Genomic DNA, 12,484 nt, shown 5'->3' on the forward strand with positions numbered 1-12,484 from the left:
TTAGGACCTGTGACACGGTCAGCATGTGGTGGAGGTGGGGGCAGCAGGGAAGAGCAGAGAACTTCCAACGAGGCAGTGGGACCTCCTCTAGAGGAAGAGTTTATCCGACCTTGAAGGGTGTGGTGTGACTCTGGATTGAACGGGGCAGTGAGAGTCAGAGAGAAGGGACCCTGCTGGCCCCACCTGACCAGTGTGTGCCCCCATGACGCGGCACAGGTGACTGCTGGCTTCTGGCGGCCATCGCCTCTCTCACCTTGAATGAAGAGCTGCTTTACCGCGTGGTCCCCAGGGACCAGAACTTCCAGGATAACTACGCGGGAATCTTCCATTTCCAGGTATTGTTGTCTTGCTCACAGCCCTTGACACCACTTTCTGTACTCTTGGGTCTCACCTCAAAAATCAGAAATCTAGGGCTGGGGCCCAGTAGCCTAGGTTTTAACAATCCCTCCAGGGGACTCTGACACACACTTGAGTTTGAGAACCATTGTTTTAAGTCCTGCATCCGATCATCCACGCGTCCCTCCCCTCCGGTCTCCCCCAGGCCTCGTGGGGCCTTGAGGAAGGCATCTGGGAGCGAGGGTCAGGAGGTGTGGGCCCAGGTCAGGCGCACTGTTGCCCATGATGCTGGGCAAGTTTTCTCATCCACAAGCTCAGACACTGCACTAGATGTTTCCTGCTTTTGCTGGCATCTCCTATGTGCACGGAGAAGCAAGACATCCTGCTCTTAAGGTACCGATTGAAGGGCCAAGGCTGGAATGTTGATCAGCACAAAGGCACCTTCTGGGGTCCACTGAGGACACGCACTCTGCCTCTCAGCTCATTCCCACGAGCAGGCGCTGTGTTTTCCCTCCCCCAGTTCTGGCAGTACGGAGAGTGGGTGGAGGTGGTTGTTGACGACCGGCTGCCCACCAAGGACGGGAAGCTGCTCTTCCTGCACTCGGAGGAAGGCAGTGAGTTCTGGAGCGCGCTGCTGGAGAAAGCCTATGCCAAGTAAGTGGGGCAGGCAGGAGCTGGGAGACTCCCCGGTCTCCCTGGGGGATCTTACCCGCCCTTCCCCAACTCTGGGTGCCACCCCAAGTCTTTCCCAGCACTGGGACCCCCAGGTGTTCCACCTTTACTAAGAGAAACAGAAATCTGGGCTAGGGCTTAAAGCTCGGCTCTGTCCCACACGAATGTGTGGCTTGGGGCCACCACTTAGCCTCTTGAGCCCCAGCTTTCTCCTCTTTCAAACCCCCATCTCAGTTCTGAGGTCCATGTGAATTGTTTGAAACAGGATGAAGAAGAATAATAAAGCAAATGCACTTAGATATCGAACTCAACAAGGCCTCCACCCTTTGCTCAGGAGTCACTGTCTTTCTCCCTGCCATTCAGTGTTCAAAGGCTTCTTTTGAGTTCTCTTAATGAGTTTCTATTACTGGTACTCTTTTCTGCAACCCCTGTTCCTTCCCAGTCCTATTCCCGAAGCAAACCCCACGGGATGCTCCTCAGCCTTGGGGGAGGGCCCCCCTTCACCCGCCCCAGGCCTCCCACTCCCCCAAACCCAGGAAGCTAAGGTCAACTCCGGAAAGAATCCTTTTTGCTTTTTAAAAGAGTGAGTGGTTTGGTGAGAGGTGATCTGAGATTCATTCCCAGCAAAGTGCTGAGAAGGCCACGTGAAACTGTGCTGAAGCACCTTCCTGGCCCACAGACAAAATTGGCAAAGGCCCTCCTTTATCCTCCAGACCACACCACGTCCTAGCACCCTCCTGCCGCATCCCACGTGGTCCCCTCGCTGGGGATGCTAGTTGTTGTGGATAATACCCGAGTTCTTTCTTTTCCGACAGGCTCAACGGTTCTTACGAGGCTCTTGCCGGAGGGTCAACAGTGGAGGGGTTTGAGGATTTCACAGGTGGCATCTCTGAGTTTTATGACCTGAAGAAGCCACCAGCCAGTCTGTATCAGATCATCTGGAAGGCCCTCCGCTCGGGGTCTCTGCTGGCCTGTTCCATTGACGTGAGCCAGGATGGCTTCTCTTTGCTCCCCCCTCCCCATGTGTGGTAGGGAAGGGATGGGACAGGGGGCTAGAGGCCAGGAAGGCTCTGGGCCAGAGAAGAGTCTGGGACTTACTGGGCAAGTCCCCTTGACATTGGTCCCTAGCACGTGGGAGCCAGTTAAGACCTAATTAGTGGGTAGGGACTGGAGTTGGTCTCATAAACTCAGACACTGTAGGCATCCCCCATTTCCCCTAATGGCTGAACCCCTTCAGGTCTGCAGGAATTGCCCTAAGAATGCAGACTTGATCCCTGGATCCTGGGCCCTACCTTTCTGATCCTCTTTTGCTAAGTAATCTTGGGATTTCAGAAAACAAATAAGGTGACTGACAATTCGGATGTGCTTTGAGATCACTGAAGGAAAGGGAAGAGGTTCTGAACTAGGGGTTGTATCCTGTGTTGAGGGGCTGGCTGTAGGCAGTTCTGAGGTGGCATGGAGACCAAGGCCTGGGGGCTACCAGTCCTGTGGTCTGCTGTCACCTGTTCCTCCACCGGCTCCTCCTCCCTCTCTCACCCTTACCTGGGATCTCACAGATGTGAATGACAAAGCAGGAACAATCCCCCTTTCTCCTCTCTGTAAAAATCCCAGCAGGATCTGTGTGTTTTTGGTGGAGAAGGGGACTGGGGCCTGGGGAGGGGGTGGGGCTGTTGAGGAAGGACCCTTGGGAAGCCCCTTCCCAAGGGCTGGCCTGTCCAGAGCGGGTGTCATGGATAATGAGTCTTCTTCAGGCAGCACGGGGTCCCTCTTGGAGAATAAATGATTTCCCAGTTTCCTGTGTCATTTTAAAGCCTGAGAAGTCATATTCCAGGACTGGTAGCCACACAGTACCGTTCTGGAACCACAGGCCTGATCAAAGGGGCCGGATGGAGAGACCTCTATTCACCCGAGGTTTCCTGCTGCGCCTGCACCCCCCAGCCCTGCGCCGGGGCCCCATGGCTGGGTAGCCTGCCCTTGGAAGGCACTGTAGGACTGGCCTCAACAAGGTCAGGGTCGGCAACTCTGAGCCGACTTTATTCTCAACCCAGGTCTCCAGTGCAGCCGAAGCAGAGGCCATTACGAGCCAGAAGCTGGTTAAAAGTCACGCATACTCTATCACGGGAGTCGAAGAGGTAAGACTGGGCTGGGGGAGAGGGAAGGGTAACGTGGAGTGATATTACCATACGTCCTGGGCATCCTGGGGAGAAAGAGAGGGAATCACGCCCAAGCACTCCTTGCCCTGCTGAGGTGTGGCCAGAGAGACCGCACAGAGCCCCCGACGCCACCCACACTCAGCCCTCGTTCATTACAAGGGCCCTTCCGCCTCTTGCGCACTCAGAGATGGATAACGTCACCTCTGAGCTACAGCTCTATGGGTTCTAACTAAATGCAGGCTCTACCTGAGATGCGGCCAGGAGGAGGGAGAAGGTTTTGGAGGAAAGTTGTAGAAATTGTCTATACTCATTCCAAGGACTATGCTTGTACAGGGACAGCAGTGGGAACCCATGGGATCCCCAAAAGCAAAAAAAGGCAGTAATATGTGCCCCAGTTTTCAAGGTGGGGTATAATAGTGGGAAGGAACATGGATGTTCCTTATCTCCAACCCAAGGAGAAAGCACGGGCTACACTTTTCATTATGTTTATTGACCATATTCTGCTGACTTCCAAAAAGGATTTTCAGTGGTTTACAATGAAAAACATAGACACAACAAAACCATACAGCAGGTAACATGCCGCAGACAGTCTCGGCTAAAGACAATGCTACAGTTGAGAAATTAATTTTGTTTTGGGTTTCCTGATGGCCAGGCAGAAAGGGAAATGTGATGGTTGTCTCTGTTTTTGTTATTTACTAAAAAGGCATGAATGTTCATTACATGTGTTTATGTTTCACAAATATGCTCATTAATCAAGTTAATTCCCAGTTATAAATTGAGCATGTATGTGTCAACGGGGGGCGAGGGTATGACGGAAGATATGAAGGAAGGAAAGACTCTGGAGGCCTGACAGTTCATTGTGTTTGTGTGGGTGGCTGCACATGCATGCAGGGGGGCTCCTGGTGCGTGTCCCATCGAGATTGGGGGATGGCGGGGGTAGGGATTCCTGAGTATGGGCCTTGAGACAGACTTCCCGGGTGCCCAGCCTCTGCCTGCCACTTACTAACTAGGCAATCTTGGCTGACTCAACCCCTCTGAGTCTCAGAGTTTTGAGCTGTAAAATGAAGACAATAACAGTACCCAGCTAATAGGATTGTCCTGAGGTTTACAGGAGGTGAAATGCCCACCCAGCTCCAGGCCTAGCCCATAGGACCTGCTCCTAGTATATGCTGGAGGCCATTTATTATCAGGAGGTCTCATATATTAAGAACTGGGTCATTCCTAGTCAACTATAAAATCTAAATCCAAGTGACGGCGGGGAGGTATAGCTTAGCGGTAGAATGCATGCTTAGCACGCACAGGTCCTGGATTCAATCCCCAGCACCTCCATTAAAAAATAATAAAGTAAAATAAATAAACCTAATTGCCTCCTTCGAAATAATTAAAGTGGTAAAACAAGGCAAACAAAACAAAAAACAGTTAAAAAGTAAATCCAAGTGAAAGCAGATATAAACTCGTTTTTATGCTAGATTTGCTATTTATTCAACTAGATTGTGAAAAACAGGTGTTAAGAGGAAATAAAAGTGGTTGTTGAGGGGCGTTTGAAGAATTGAAGTCCTCATCAGTGCAGACATGAATGCAGGGCAGCAGGGGTGGGTGCAGCCATTCAGCTGCTTTTGTGTGTGGACCTTGCAGGTGGATTTCCGGGGCCGTCCAGAGAAGCTGATCAGACTCAGGAACCCGTGGGGCGAAGTGGAGTGGACGGGGGCCTGGAGTGATAAGTAGGTTCCTTCCTCTCTCCGCTTGCCTGCCCTCCCCTCCCTCTGCAGGACAGCATCACGCAAAACACACAACAATCGAGATGTAGTCCGCTTGACAGCACTTTCTGTCTACAAATTACACAGCCTGTTCAGAAAAGAGCGTTAGGTGGTTCCAGGTGAGGAAAAGCCAAACAAAAACCTCTCAGCTGTAGTCTTTGATTCCGGATCCCTGCTTTGGCATTTGCAAGTTTGGCAGCTCAGTGAAATTTTGCTGAGCGCTGGAGGGTTCACCTGTTTTCAACCTACCACACCGCGGGCGTCCAAAGGTGAGACCCATCACTCTCGACCGGATTCTTTCTGCACCACAAACCCCAGTCACTCTGACAAAGGCCAAAGGAAATGACCGTTAGAAAGAGGACCTCGGTCCTAGGAGTCACTGGCCGCCGCAGGCAGTGATGAATGGGAGTGGTGCTCACTCCTGGAGAGCTTATTATGGGCAGGTATCGATCTCTTCCGACAAAGCCATTAATGACTAGAGAGGCTCTTCTTGGGCAGGACTCTCAGAGCAGAGAGAGGCAGCCAGTCAGGGATGGTGTCTGGACACAGAGGCCTCCTGTGGTGTCTCACGACAGCTGCACCCTAGGATTGATGTCACTGTGGTACAGGGGGATGGAGAGTTCATGGTGCTGGGGCAGGACTGAGAACTTACCAGTGTGCTTGATGACGAACCACCAGAAAGGGGAATGGTCATAATAATACACCCCTCCCAACACGTCCTTAAGCCCCATCTGACCACCGTGTGCTGTCCACACTCATGATGCCACCAGGGCTTTTGAAGGGAACTTCATTATTTTTGTTAACTAATCATACATCATTCCTGCTCAGAACCACGGTACTTCCTTTGAGGTTTGTGTCACGAGAAACACATGTTGCTAGGGCCACGGAGCACCTCCCGTATTAAAGATTTTTCATTCTACTGCCTAAGATTGAGCAAAACCCAATACCTTAGTTCTGCCAACTGCCCAGAAAGGATGTCACGGCTGAATGAAACTGAAACGCCGAGTTTTGGCCACTTTAACCAGCAGCTGTTTCCCAAGCTGCTTCCAGGGCTTACATGACTTTATCTGCTTTCCCTGATGCCACCCAGTCTCTAACAGGCTGGGACGGGCCCGAGGGTGGGGGGAGGGGGCAGCTGGTGAGGCTCACAGGCTCCACCATCTGGAAATGCAACATAGGGTATTTATGTACTGCTGTCAAGGGCGGAGGGCGCCGCATCCCTGAGGTAAAACCCCTAGCATCAGCCCAGTGTCTTTAGATTAAAACAATTTTTAAGTTTCAGAAACCTAACTGGGAGATTTTGGTCAGACCTTGAATTCTCCAACTTGACCCCTAATCTCCGTTTATAACAAGCACATTCTGAGGTTTGGTTCTGATCCAATTAATGTTTCCACGAATTAAAGAGGCCCTGGGCATTCCCCTGCCTGATCCCTCGGGGTCCTGAGAGCCTCCCAGGAGGGAGAGGCTGGGCTTGGGTGTACCCTAGCTTTTATGCAGGGAAGGAGAGGTGTTCACATTTTGATACTGCTCAGTTATTTAAACATTGCATACATATTTCAGGAAAACCTCAGTCTGTAAAGGTCAGGTAACTGGAGATGGCATTTGAACAAAGTATGTGCGTATTGCCACTGAAAGGCTGCCACACCAGCAGGAGGCCTCACAGGGTGACATTACTTCAGGGAAATTGCCACAAAACTGGGCCTGACCGTCATTCTGCAGTCTCAGGAAGGGTGCCCAGAGAGGGTCGGACCCTGTCACGGTATCTTCACCCCAGACTGATAGATAAGCCAGAATGACGTCTCACCAATTGATAAGGATAGGAGTGGGATCTGAATCAGGATAAAACTCACTTGGAAAGTGAAATTAGAGCAAGGCCGTGGCTCAGTCTTCCTGCTGCACATCTGGGGTCACCCGCTCGTGCCCCTGGAGTTTTGTCCCTTCCCCATCCTATGTCCCCGCCCCCACTCTGTCCTTGCACCCTGTCGGGTTTTTAGGTATTGCCCATTGCTGACCCTCAGCGGGAAGTTCAGCTGCAGTAAACAGCCTGCACTGCAGCAGACCCTTCAGGAATGACCCACCGCTGCTTCCTTTTGAAAAAAAACTTGATTTTTTTCTTCTCCTCCCAGTGCACCGGAGTGGAATTACATAGCTCCCAGGCAGAAAGAAGAGCTGTACAAGAAAGTTGAGGATGGAGAGTTCTGGTGAGCGTTGTCTGTGGGAGCGTGGTCCCCTTGGTTGTGGGTTTGTTCCCGGTTTGGACTGAGCCGCTATCTCTAGGTGTTCCAGGAGTCCAACACGGTTACCCCAGAGCAATCCTGCCTCTATCCCAGACAGTCCAAAGCACTGAAACCAAGCTATCTGGGCCTCAGTGAGGATGAGCTATCAGCCTGTCTTCCTCAGTTTCATATCTTTCCAATGAAATAGGAGCCCTACTTCTATCTCTGTAAGTCCAAGATTTAGCTTAGCATCAAAATAGGATCACTTCCTTCATTCGTGGGCTAAGAAGATGATAGAGACACTGCTAGGAATGTGATGTGGCTTGGAGGCCATCTCTAGGCTGGACACCAGACAGGAGGGAACCTAGAGGTGGGGGCTTGGCTCACTCCCAGGGTCTCTCCAGTTTATGGATCAGTCTCTTTGACTGATTGGTCAGATGTGTGAAGGCAGCTGTCTAAGAAGAATGGAGACACTAACAACAGTGAAGAATTTGGACCATAGTCCTTGCATATCTGTGCAATGTAGAAAAGATGAGCATTAGCCCCTGGCCTTGGCTCTGTCCTGTGCCCAGTGGGCCTGCCTCCATCACCTTTCCAGCCCAGTTCTCCTGACCAAGAGCCCACGGATCCCTCTGCTCCTAGGATGTCTTTTTCAGATTTCTTGCGGCAGTTCTCTCGGCTGGAGATCTGCAACCTGTCCCCAGACTCCCTGAGCAGCAAGGAGGTGCACAAGTGGAACCTGGTCCTGTTCAACGGGCGCTGGACGCGGGGCTGCACTGCCGGCGGCTGCCAGAACTACCCAGGTGAGGCCAAGGGCCACCGGGCCCACCTCCTTCCGGCTTGTCCTCCCCGAGCTGGGCGTCCTTATAAGTTGATCTTTGATGATGCCTTTGTACTCTGCTCTCTGGCTCCTGGCACCCTTGGTGGCCCAGTTCTTTATGGGGCTTGGAGGCCAGGACAGTGAGGGTGGGTGGTGGCTCGGCAGCCCCTCACCTGGGGCCTCATCTCAGGTCCTTTTTCAGCTTCTGTGTCCAGAGGGTCTCTGCTTCACCCCCCTACCCCTGCTTCTTCGTACTAACTGGGCTTTTGGCACCATGCACTAAGGCCTCCTGTTTTTCTCTTGGGCTTCCTCCATCCCCATGCGGCCCTACTGGCTGGTACCCAGCCCACTGAGCTGGGACAGTGGCTGATGCAGTAGTGGAGGAACACGGGCGCAGCAGATCGAATCCATTAGAACAGCCATTCTGCTCTGCGTCTGCGCCTGTGTTGGAGGTGGTGGGGCCTGACAGTGGGGCAGGTCAGGGATGGCCTCACACAGGGCGTGCGAATGGCTGCCTTCCGCTCCCATGGGAGTCATCGCAGCTCCATCCCTGGTGGGGACAGTCTGGTGCAAACTGCTGCCTCTGCGCTAACCGGGTCCTCATCTTATTGAAGGTGGGAAGCCTTCCCCATTCGCAGGAGATCACTAATATCTCCTTATACAGGCTCCTCCTAGGTCGAGTCAGCCGAGGCAGCACCAGAAGAAGAAATTCCGAAAAACGACCCCACGTCTCTAAGGAAAAATGAAAGAGAGCAAAACCCACCCTTTCCACCTCCCACCTCCCCAGGCCCCACTCTCTCTCTGGGTCTGCTGTTGATGTTGATTGACTTGCACTGTAAGCACAGGATCTCATCCTCACGGCTGGGCTCACTGCAGGCCTGTGCTCGGTGCTGTGGAAGCAGCATTATAATAAAATCCCGCGTGGGCGCAGTCCTAGGTCTTGACCAGGGCTCTTGTTGTTTATCCCCACCAACCCCAGCTCCCATTTCAGACGGCAGAGACGAGCGCTGAGCCGAGTGGAAGGGCGGAGGGCCTTTCCTGCCACTGTCACTCAGATGCTCGGCCCAGCAGCTGTGGGACCCTGGGAGGGTCATTTCTCTGTGCTGAGCTTCAGTTTCCCAAAGCGGAGGCATAATACCCACCCTTGGACGCACTTTGTAAACTGTAGTGTTAAAAAATGGGATGTATTATTTTTACGACCCATTCTCTTCCTCTAGTTCTGTTAAGGAGTAAACAAAAAATGTAGGAATTGCAGTAATGTTGCATTTGGGAGAAATTAAAATATGCTCACCATTAGCAAGCTCTTAGAAAATGCGTAGGAAATTTGCCTGGATCATTTTGGGGGCTCAGAACCATGGCGGTCGGGGGGCAGGGGAACTAAGGTATCTGTATGCATGAAATTGCTATACCGTCTGTGCTGCCAACTAGCTGTCAGGGAGAGATGGATCATTCCTGCCCTTTGGTAATGATGTAAGTATAGGAGATTACAGAATTGTCTCTGTCTCCTCTGGAATCAACAGATATTTGGCTTTTAAATCCACACACTTGTGCCTTAAAAAAAAATCTAGAAGTGGAGTTTCTGGGAAGCTGGAATTGAGTAAGTAACTTTATGGTTAAGAAAACATAATTATCAGTGGCTTTTGGTTACCCATGGATGCCTTGTTATTTTATCAAGTTGGAGCCTGATTTATAGGATGTAAGAACTCCCTCCTTTCCCCACTCCTTTCTCCCCCCGGCGTGCATCATTATTGAAATTGTTGAGGCCCTGGCATGGAGATTGCCGTCAAGCCATCTTCCTCAATTATACTCCACCACTTGAGTCTGTCATAGAATTGCTGTGTGTTGTTGGATGGCTCAGTTGCCCTCTCTGTGCCTTGGCTTGTACAGTCATATTTGGAGAGTTTTTTTTAAAGGTCATATTTGAAACGAAACAGTCTTTAAAAATATCCATAGGTGGTGTGGCAGGCATGCTTAATTGCCAATGATTATCCCTCAGGCATTAGTAAATGACATTATTAAATTGAAGGGAGTGTGTCTCATCACTGGCTGCAATGCCAAACCATCTCGTGGGGTCCCTGGGCTGCTGGACAGAGGATCAGGGTTGTGATCTGAAGTGGGGGCCTGTCAGATGGGGCTTCCCAGGGGACAAGAGTGGTTGTCTTTATACCCTGTCAGCAGAGGCCTCTTTGGTAGCTGGTAGCTGGTCTTTGTTCTCATCTGACCCAGGGACATGCTTTTCCCCCAGAGACCTCCTTCCTCCAAGAGGTGGGCTTGTCTTCATAGGCCAGGAGCTGAGAACAAGGAGATGTTAATTTCCCCAGGAAGACTTGGAGTTTCCTTCCCAGGGAGGCCCAGTGTAGCCCTGGGCCCATGGAACCTGGACTATCCCCAGTCAAGCATGTCTGGGCCCCTGGGTGATCAAATGGACAAGTGTAAGCTTTCCATATGTAGGTGTGTCTGCTGGTATATGGGTGGGGTGGGGTAGTGAGAAATAAAACGCCTGACCACCTTGTAAGGAAAACTTGCCAAGGCCTTTACTCGCAGAGTTTGCTTTCATTGGGATGATCAAAGTTCCTCCCTTTCGTTCTGTTCTTCCCGATGTCCTCACCCCTCCTTCGGGGAAACCATCATCTCCTGGGTGGCTTCCAGCCACTTACTGGACAAATCCCCAGTTTGAAATCCGTTTGGATGAGGTGGACGACCACCAGGAGGAGAGCGCCGGTGAACCCTGCTGTACGGTGCTGCTGGGGCTGATGCAGAAGAACCGCAGGCGACAGAAGAGGATGGGACAGGGCATGCTCAGCATCGGCTACGCTGTCTACAAGGTACTTTGGGGCTCGGGTCACCCATCATTGCACACCCGAAGCCTTTGGCCAGAATATTTTGGCCAGCAATTGAAGCACATCTTTCTTATTGTTTGAATGTTCCTAATCAGGCATTCTCCTTGCTCCCCCAAATGCCTCTCCCAATTACTGAGGCCTGGATTCGACAATTAGAGAGTCATTTCTCTGGCTTAAGTCTCTGCTGTTAACATTGAGACGTGTGATGCATTCAACTTGGCCTGTCATTGAGGGTTTAGTGTAAATGCACTTATTAGACTCTTTCTAGGTACAGGCCTCTCAGAGGAGAGGTGCCAAGAACATGGGGGCACATGGCACCAGAGGTGACACAAGGTAATGAGGACATCACAGAGTAGGGGAAGGGAGGCTGGATATGGAGCCAAAGACAAACCCCCTCTTCCTCCCTGGGCAGCCCTGAGACACTTGTTGAGACACACAAGGCATGGGCTGGGTAAGGAAGCCCCATGGCCATTTTCAGTTCTGGTGTCTCTGGACTGAAGGCCACAGCTGGCTCTGGCTCCAGGCCGCAGAGCCTGGCTCAGTACACCAGCCTGCCCTGGGAACCACCCCTCTATAGGTTTCACAGCCTCACAGTTACATTAGAGCAGGACCTCTGGGGTCCTGACAAGCCTAGCCCGGATCAGATTGGAATCCACTTTTTTATACAGGCAAAGACTTTTTATAACAAATTGTGGAGGGATTCGTGGTAGTTGTTTTTACACAATTTTGTTAAAAATGAATTTCTTGGGAAAAATACAGTTCTAACGAGAAAGACCAAGAGCTGGCTGGAGGCCCAACATCTCAGGATAAATTACAGTGTGAAAAAGAAGTATTGTAGTAAGAAACCAGTAAGGAAAAGTACCATTGTTGAGCTCATACAACCTCCAGCCCCTTTCTTTCTCTTCGGGCTTTAGAGTTTAGGATGCGTGTGTGTGTGTATGTTGGAGGAATGGGAGTTAGAAAATAATTACTGCTTGATGGCAGGAGGAGACTTTCAAATAAATTAGCTCCAGTTCTACTCCAGCTTGGCCCTTCCATCGCCATCTAGAACGTAAGTAGCACCAAACCAGATTCTGTGTTTATAGGGATTAAAAAACCCCGAGAAAGCACTTCCTTATGCATATCAGTTACACCAGTCTTCAGGGCGTATCTGCTGTCCCAGGTGCCGTGCTGAAGGCTGAGATACAGAGGAATAGCACAAGGTTAGTGCCCTTGGGTGCTCACAATCTAGGAGGGGAAATCAGATACACACTCCACTAACTACAGGGCAGGTCAGACCTGTTGCCATGGGGACCAGCACTGTGGGCGGAGGTCTCCTCAGAGAGGGATAGCTTCATGGAGGAGGAAAATTTTGATCAGGTTTTCAAAAAAAAAAAAAAAAAAAAAGAGCTGGATTTCAGAGGTGGAGAAGGGAGAAGGGTCCCAGCCACAGGGGACACCATAAGGGACAGGTGCTTCTTGACAGCTGGAGAGTAAGTGATGGGTTTGGAGAGCTGGCAGTAGGCGGCCCTGGCCGAAGGGTGGGCTACACATGGACTGTGGCCACCAGCTCGTCATCTACTGGCTCTACCTTCTATAACTGGATCAGCAACATGTTCTTTCAAAGGGACACAAGTGAACACGGGGAAATAGCTTTGTGGGCATAGTGTTTGCTCTCATAAATAATATATACAGCATGTCAATTTTTCAG

At 51.1% G+C, this 12,484-nt stretch overlaps 1 protein-coding gene across 2 annotated transcripts in view; it reads left to right on the forward strand.

The window, feature by feature from the left end:
* Positions 1–12,484, forward strand: part of CAPN8 (calpain 8) — a 55,522-nt gene that overhangs the window by 22,684 nt on the left and 20,354 nt on the right. The window contains exons 3-10 of one of the 2 annotated variants that reach the window (XM_006198850.4): positions 217–335; positions 857–990; positions 1,824–1,992; positions 3,057–3,140; positions 4,797–4,882; positions 7,045–7,119; positions 7,777–7,937; positions 10,604–10,779. In XM_006198850.4, the coding sequence (XP_006198912.1) occupies positions 217–335; positions 857–990; positions 1,824–1,992; positions 3,057–3,140; positions 4,797–4,882; positions 7,045–7,119; positions 7,777–7,937; positions 10,604–10,779 (1,004 nt within the window). Of the gene's footprint in view, positions 1–216; positions 336–856; positions 991–1,823; positions 1,993–3,056; positions 3,141–4,796; positions 4,883–7,044; positions 7,120–7,776; positions 7,938–8,618; positions 9,267–10,603; positions 10,780–12,484 lie in introns of those variants that run through there. The other variant, XM_072948682.1, reaches the window with a different exon arrangement.

This window comes from Vicugna pacos, chromosome 23, assembly GCF_048564905.1.
Source record: "Vicugna pacos chromosome 23, VicPac4, whole genome shotgun sequence".
Classification (NCBI taxonomy): Eukaryota; Metazoa; Chordata; class Mammalia; order Artiodactyla; family Camelidae; genus Vicugna; species Vicugna pacos.